Source organism: Polypterus senegalus, chromosome 2 (genome assembly GCF_016835505.1).
Source record: "Polypterus senegalus isolate Bchr_013 chromosome 2, ASM1683550v1, whole genome shotgun sequence".
Taxonomy (NCBI): Eukaryota; Metazoa; Chordata; class Cladistia; order Polypteriformes; family Polypteridae; genus Polypterus; species Polypterus senegalus.
This window is the reverse complement of record NC_053155.1, coordinates 5,114,526-5,123,043: the sequence shown is the minus strand read 5'-3', so window position 1 is coordinate 5,123,043 and position 8,518 is coordinate 5,114,526. Positions and strand designations below refer to the sequence as shown.

Below are 8,518 nucleotides of genomic sequence, written 5' to 3'. Positions count from 1 at the left end.
GTCTGTGCCGGGACGGGCACAAGAAGGCCCTATTATTACATATATATAATTATATAATTGCACGCATAATAATTCATATCAGCAAGCCATTATTATTATATGCATTGATATGACAAACTTCACATCAGTTTCCTTTTAAAATATCCAATGCTGTGCATTTGCACTGAAGAACTTTTTGTTTTTCCTCAGTTTATAACGGCTATCTGTTGTCACTTCTCAGGTCACTGGCCATCAGGTCAGGAATGTCTCAGACAAACTTCAGTCCATCATGCCTGTTGTGCTGGGAGCCACTGATCGACGGGTGAGGCTCTACATCCAGTCTTTGTATGGTGTGAGTGTACAACATAAAAGGTATTTGCCAACATAAAAAGGCCGTTTGCAGCCATGTGGGGTTCTGCTAATGTAATCAGATCACTTGACTACACTCATATTGCAATAAGGGCACTTAGAGAGGCTGAACCTGCTTTTCTTACCTATGAGCAGTGACATTGCATGAGCACACAAGTCATCTACAACGTTAATGATGGCATGCAGCACTTTTGAATGCAGATGTTATCGTGTCACTTCACTGGGGACAAAGCTGAAAGCTCATCAACTTGCCACCCACTCTCATCCCCACATTGTTGATCATCTCCTCATGGCTCTCTCATTTCTGGTAGCTTCATAGTGCTCTAAGCTTCATGGGGGACTCCATCACCCTCAGCCCACCCTGAAAGAATAAATAAGAACTCTTTTTCCCTAAGGCAAGGTCTTACAGTCAGTTGAGAACCTTAAACTGCAGTCTAGGGTAGTCTATTCATTATTCTTTTCTTTTATTTTTATTATTATTGATTTTTTAATTAGAAGCAGATAACATTCCATAAATTCAAGTCAAACTTAAAAAAGCAAAGCAAAATTCAACCCCTACCCAAGAGAGGAGATACAACAACCAAAGCTACTCTACAAATGCAACAAGAAAGGAAAATGGAAGCTAATTCTAAAATGTTATTGATCAGATCCTGCCATATCTTTTAAATGTTTTGAACGGCACCTCTAAGTGAGAATTCGATTTTCCCAATTTCAGGCAGTATAGAAAATCAGTTACCCACTGACTTACAAGAGGTGGGTTGGGATTCTTCCAGTTGAGCGAGATAAGTCTATGTGCTAATAGTGTAGTAAAGGCGATTACAGTTTGTTTGTCCTTCTCCACTTTAAGCCCCTCTGTGAGCCCACCAAACACAGCTGTTAGTGGATTAGGAAGGATTGTGAAAGGCATTTAAAGATTTTGCTCCAAAATGATGTTAATTTGGTGCAGGCTGGAAGTTGATTGCAGCGTTCGCAGGTTGGATCTTGTCCTGGAAACATTTGGGACAATTTTAAATGAGATAAATACGCTCCATAAAAGATTTTAAGTTGAATGACTGAATGCTCTGCACATATGGAGCTTGAGTGTATTCTGTGCATTGCTGCCTTCTATTTCTTTTCTGAAATATTAAGTGACAGATCCTTTCCCCAATGTATTCTGGGGTCTTTGTTAGGAAGGAAATTTAAAATGCTTTTATAAATTGTGGAGATATTATCTGAGTCTTCAAGACTGATTAATATTTCTTCTGGAATAGAACAAGGGGTGAAGTGAGGAAAATTGGGCAGGTTCTGTTTAGTAAAGTTTCTAGCTTGAAAGTAGTGGAGGAATTATGTTGATGAGAATTTGAATTTGAGGCGTAATTGTTTGTAGGATGCAAAGACATTATCTATGTACAAATCTCTAAGTGTTTAAATCCCAAACATTTTCCAGACATGTAATAGTGTTTATGTTTGAGAAGGTGGAAAAATGGTTATTGTCATGTAGAGATGCAACAGATAAATGTTTCTCTGTCTTAAGGTGCTTCCTACATTGGTTCCATATCCTGAGAGAATGACGTGTAACTGTATTATTAGTGTTTTGATGGACGTTTGTATTAACTGGGGCACAGAGCAGGGAATATAATAAAGTACTGCAAGATTTTATTTCTATTGCAGACCAGGCTTGTGTGTATTCATCGATTTGTGTCCATGTCCAGGTTTAAATAGCTTTTATGTCTCCTGCCCAGTAATAAAATTGAAAGTTAGATAGAGCCATGCCCCCTTCTGCTTAAGGTCATTGTAGGGTCACCTTTTGGATGTGTCAATGTTTCAAATTCCAAATTAATGAAATTATGATTGAATCTAATTTCTTTAAAAAAAGATTTGTTAATGTATTTGGGGATGCTTTGAAATGGGAAGAGAAGCTTGGGAAGGATGGTCAACTTAACAATTTTGATTCTCCCTGATAATGTAAGATGGAGGGTAGACCATCTATTCACATCTTGTTTAATTTTTTCCATGCAGACAGCAAAATTTTGTTGAAAAAGAGCTTTATATTTACTTGTGATATTTACCCCTAAATATTTAAACTGATCTGTTAAGATAAATGGTATCCATGCCATTATTGTGTGCTAGAGAATTCATTGGAAAACTCACATTTTTATTCAAGTTGATTTTGAGTCCAGATATCTTTTGTAAATCTGCTAGTGTTTTTAGGACTGCTGGCACAGACGTTTCTATTCAAGTGCTTCTCTGAGAATCCCCTTTATCTCTGATGCATTTTGAAAGTATACAGCCAGTGGTTCAATGGTGATTGCAAAGAGCAAAGGTGATAAGGGGCATCCTTGTCGAGTACCACATTCTAGTTTGAAGTAGTTTGAAATAATGTTGTTAATACAAACAGACACTGCATGAAAAGAGGTGTATCTCTACTAGGAAACTCCTGTATACACCACTGATTTTCGGAAGTATCTACAAGTACCACTGAGCGTATACATCAAATTCCACCAACCTAGGATACTTCCGGATTGATACCAATTCGGATGTATCTTGCTGAGGGATTCTTCCATGGTACAGCCATTTGTTGCCATAGCAAATAATCCACTCAAGGCTCTGTCAAGGAGACATTCACACCTCAAGAACCATTTGCATTTTACACCTCTGCACAACTCTGCTGTCCTACATTGGTCTTTTATCTCAACATTGATTGGTTGATTTAAAAAAAAAAACACTTCCATTGGTCACACTTTTTATTTAGCCCAACCCAAGCCCTCATAGCTTAGTGACTTGATTGGTTATCGGGCAGTGTCACGCACGCGCGAGTAGGAGGCCGCGGACGGATTCGAGCGCACCTGGGAACGTGTTCGCCGGCAGGGAATGGCGGGGTACTAACTTTCTCCCTCTGCTTCCTCATAGGAAAAAAGACCTCCCTCCGCCATAGCTGACGGCTGACCGCAGTACGGCACTTCCGCCCTTCCTCCGCCATCTTGCCCTGTCGTCATCATTCCCGTCCTCCCTCACGGTCCTTTCCAGCATTCTTCCACTTCCGGCTCCTCCCCTATAAAATGTGCCACGGTTCGGCGTCATGCTTATGAACGCATTTTTGTTTATAATTTTGACCTGTTTCTTTTATTGTGGAATCCAGACAATATACGAGGCCGGAGAACCCCAAACCTCTTTGCTGTCTCCTGCTCCATCTTTTACAGCAGGTATGTAGACGGACCATATACACTCCCCACCCCCACCCCCCACTGTACTATACATCCCCCACACCGTTTAAAAAATGAGAATAAAATTGATTCAGAAATGTTTTTATTAAAATAAAACCAAACACTAATAAATATACAACGTAAGGATAAGAAAAAAATCTGAAAATATGGAGAAAAAAATGTGCAAATATGACGGTGCAAGTAAATTAAAAGCAATGAAACAAACTGAAACAAACACATGCACCAGTGCTTATTAAAGTTCCAAAAATGAATCTTCTTCTAGCCCGATTCCATCAGCTCTTACACGCTGACGGTGTGTAAGAGCATAGCGCATATCCGCCTCCAATCTGGACTGAAGCTGCTGGCAAAGCTCAGACATTTGTGGGTTCCTGTGAGGTGGAGACCTCACAACCCCCACCGGTCTTCCATCAATGATGGCATCCTCTTCATCGGACATCAGGTCCAGAATTGCAGTCTGCCACAGTTCTCTCTCTGCATCTGTTTGGATGACTCTAGACCTGGACTCCAGCAACTGCAAAACACACCATATGTTAACCCCTAAAACACCCAGAGATGTACCAAACTTTATATATATATATATATATATATATATATATATATTAATTTGTACACTTACTCGTCTTTTCCTTTGTCGGTTTTTAGCCCCTATCTTAATGGAGTCTCTTAGCTGGGACTTTCCTGGCTGAGACAAACAGTATTTCCTCCACAATTTCTCATAGTAAGTCCTAATAAAAAAATAATTCATATAAGTGACAAAACCAATTCAAATTATTAGAGGGACAACAATAAAGGGGACATGAACATAATTATAATAACAATTCCCCTTTATATACAAATATTAAGTGTATAAATTACCCTTTATACACTCAGGGTCTGCATCTGCAAAAGTCGTCTTCAATTCCTCCAGCAGATGCCTGCCTGGTTATGAGGTGAACTTATTCTGTGTGGAAAGAGAGTAGTGTCATTAATTACATTTTATAATGATTACATAAAACCCCATACATAGCATATTACAGCTTCCTGCAACATAGAATTAAAAACGCTTTAGTAGATACACGCATACATGCATGGGAAACAAAGAATTTTCAAACAACATCGTATAATTCAGACGTGACAAACTGTTAAATAAGCTAGACGCAAGGAACAAAAGCAGATATGTAGCCAAGCGCTAACTTAGGCTAACTTGGCGAGGTATAATTTTCTATTATATTGTCGGCTAACATAAAGCTCAACTTACCGCAATGCCCACGTTATGCGCCCTCTTGACTCTTTTAAGCGCATGGCTTGACTCTCATGCGGTCTTTGCTCTTACACCTCACAGCCATCACACCTCATTGCTAGCTGTGAGGATTCTTGGAAACTTCCACCAATTCCTGTATACATCCACATACGTAAGGTATCTGGTTGTTTCACAAAATTTCCTTTTGCATGCTACCTTTCCAAGCACTCTACCTCATACATCTGGCAAACGTAGAGTTTAGCGGAGATTTCCCATACCATACTGTATTTGTCCGGATACAGCTCTTTTCATGCAGTGAGAGGCTTCTGAACTAATATAAAGTAGACTGATCCATGCACTTATGTTTGGGCCGAACCCAAATATGTTCAATGTGGTGAATAGGTAGTACCATTCAAACATGTCAAATGTTTTTTTGCATCTAAAGATAATAAGATTTCTGGGGTGTTGATTTAATGGGTGAATATTTTATATTAAATAGACATTGAAGATTAGAAGTTAAGTGACTGCCTTTAATAAATCCTGTTTGGTCTTGTGATATTACAGCAGGAAGCACTTTCTCAATCTTTCTGGCTAGAAATTTGGAAAGTATCTTAACTCTGAAACTGCTATATACTTGCGGGGTTAATACACCAAATACTTTTTGCTGCACTTTTTAAGAAAATGTCACAATTCCCCAAGAAAAAGTGAAATATCAACGGAACACATATTTTTTTCATGCAATGACCATCACAATTACTGCAACACTGATGATTTTCAATTACTGCAACACTGATGATTTTACACACTGCCAATGAACTGAAAAAACTATAAAAACTAACTACTGCAACAATCAATTATTATTTGTACAAGGTGTGACTGATGCCATTAATGAAATTCAGTAAATCATCGAGCCAACTGTGCTTGAACTGGCTGTATGCAAACATACAGAGGTACACGCTGATGCTTGCTGGGTAGTCTAGTGCTGAATCCCAGGGACGGTGATGCTGATTCACTAGGGGCCAGCAGTGGTCATGAGCTGGCTGCTCAACGAATGTAAAGTACTGACTGATCGGCCCCAGTGTGCTGGCAAATTGCACTGGGAACTGTCTATAGCTGGTTGTGCTGGATTAAGGGTTAACATGATTATTCAGAAGAAAGATTGGTCTGTATGATGCACATTGTAGTAAGACCTTATTTTTATTAGGGAAGATGGTAATTAATGCTTGGCGAAAAGTTTGAGGTAGAATTTTATTGTCTCTAGCTTCTGTATATCCATCCATCCATTTTCTAACCCGCCGAATCCGAATACAGGGTCACGGGGGTCTGCTGGAGCCAATCCCAGCCAACACAGGGCACAAGGCAGGAACCAATCCTGGGCAGGGTGCCAACCCACCGCAGGACACACACAAACACACCCACACACCAAGCACACACTAGGGCCAATTTAGAATCGCCAGTCGACCTAACCTGCATGTCTTTGGATTGCGGGAGGAAACCCACGCAGACACGGGGAGAACATGCAAACTCCACGCAGGGAGGACCCGGGAAGCGAACCCGGGTCTCCTAACTGCGAGGCAGCAGCGCTACCACTGCGCCACCGTGCCGCCCGCGCTTCTGTATATGTTCCTAATAATAGTGGCTAAGTGGGGCTGACTGCTTTCCCACTTTGAAGTGAGTTTATAACATCTAGTAATTCTGAGAATGTTAGAGGTTTCTTCAGCTTCACACTACTAAGAGTATTTAGCTGTGATATCTGTAATGAATCAAGAAACACATTAGATTGTGTCTTATCTTCTTTAAACTGAGTAGAATATAAGGACTCTCTGAATGTAAATTATATTTTTATAGTCTATAGTTCTATCTCCATCTGTGTAGTTAATTGCTGTTATTGCATTACAGACCTCTTGCTTACAGATTTGTTGGCCTTCTCTATGTGTTCATATTAATGATGTCACAATTTAAAGATAAGCTATTCCATTTCTTTAGTAGGCAAGAGGTTAAGCTGTTATTGGTAAATCTGACTTTTCTTATAAAGTGCCTCATTTAGAGACGAGGCATATTCTAGATCTATTCTGGTAATTTCGCTGAAGGGAGATGCCTTCTTGATTTCCAGTTTATTTTTGTGGGAAAGATATGAAATAAGTCCCTGCTGAGACCTCTGAGGATGCATTTGTCTTGAAAAATACAAAATAATCAGTTTGCTTGGATATGAATTCTGTACAGTTCTCATCAGCTAATGACGGACGCCAGCTTTGAGATGAGTGTGTAGGACGCAGTAATTTAAGCTCCATGATCAGAGGGGCATGGCCAGAGATAACGATTGTGTCATATTTACAAGATTTAATAGTGAGCAAAAAAAATGATTGTCTATGAGGAAATAATCAGTTATTGAGTAAACAATGATATACAGGTGAGAAGAAGGAGTGTGCCCATAGGTTAGGATTTAAAAACCTCCATGGGTCTGATGCAGTAAGTTATGATCCGTTACAAACTATGTAATTATCTTTGTAATATTAGATGTTATCTGCAGCCATCATAATTTAGTGAGTGTTCACATTAGGGATAGATGCAAATATGTTTTAGATGAATGCTTTTTAATATTAGATAAATTGCCTATCACCATGACATATTGCCCTTCAGAATCAGATATTTCGTCTGACACTACAAATTACATTAATCTGACCATGCTGTTCTAATGAGTGAGATTTACAAATATTATATGGTGGCAAAAGTTAGAAATAAGCTTTGGGAAAAGTAGGAAAAGATGTTTTTCATTACAACAATACAGAATATCTACTGTGTGTGGACTTTTACTCCAAATACCCAGAGATCTCCAAGCTTAGTGCTACAACAAGCAAACGCTATGTGATTATTTCACTTCAATGAATCTTTACAAGACATGTAGAGGCAGATGTAGTGATCTCAGATCATGAAAGACAGCTGGTGAGTGTAGAAATGTGACAGTTCACAGTCACCTGTTAGCTCAGACTCCTGGGGCCTCATGTATAAACGGTGCGTATGTACAGAAATGTTACATAAGAACTTTTCCACGTTCAAATCGCGATGTATAAAACCTACACTTGCCGTAAAGCCACGCACATTTCCACGGTACCTCATACCCTGTCGTACGCAAGTTCTCCGCTCAGTTTTGCAGACTGGCGGCACCCAGCATCAAAGCAGTGCTACTGTTCCTGTGTGGTTATCCTTTCTTTTCCTGACGCAGTTTTATAAATATACTGAAATTAACCGCATATTGTTTATTAGTTTAATTCATCTGATTGTAATTAACCAGTAACAATATAATGGTCTACGGAATGGTCAAACTATTCTAAATACCATAGCTGATTTAGCGTTGTTACTCTCACTGCACCTTCTTCTTCTTCTTTCAGCTGCTCCCGTTAGAGGTTGCCACAGCGGATCATCTTTTTCCATATTACTCTCACTGCACCACTCGGAGCAGCTGATCGGAAAGAGAATTATCGGTATACAACATCAAGCACATGCTCTCTCAGCCATTCTTCCTATTTGAACTGCTCTCATACGACAAATGCTTCAAACCTTTCCTGTACGGACCTCGCGGTTCACAAACAGTTTCATCCCAAGAACTCTAAACTCACTCAATCAGTCCATCAACTGCTCCTTGTAGAACTGTTAGGACTTCTAAGTACAATCACCTCACTGTAAACTTGTACTACAGTTATAATATTACACAACCTGAGCCACTTTATAAAGCGCTTATTTACATATG

The 8,518-nt window shown here is 39.5% G+C and overlaps 1 protein-coding gene across 1 annotated transcript in view; it reads right to left on the bottom strand.

Annotated features, from left to right (window-relative positions):
- Positions 1 to 6,500: 6,500 nt before the first annotated feature.
- Positions 6,501 to 8,518, bottom strand: part of LOC120524128 (butyrophilin subfamily 2 member A2-like) — a 23,132-nt gene continuing 21,114 nt past the window's right edge. The window contains exon 5 of the mRNA XM_039746006.1: positions 6,501 to 6,523. Within this exon, the coding sequence (XP_039601940.1) occupies positions 6,501 to 6,523 (23 nt within the window). The remainder of the gene's footprint in view (positions 6,524 to 8,518) is intronic.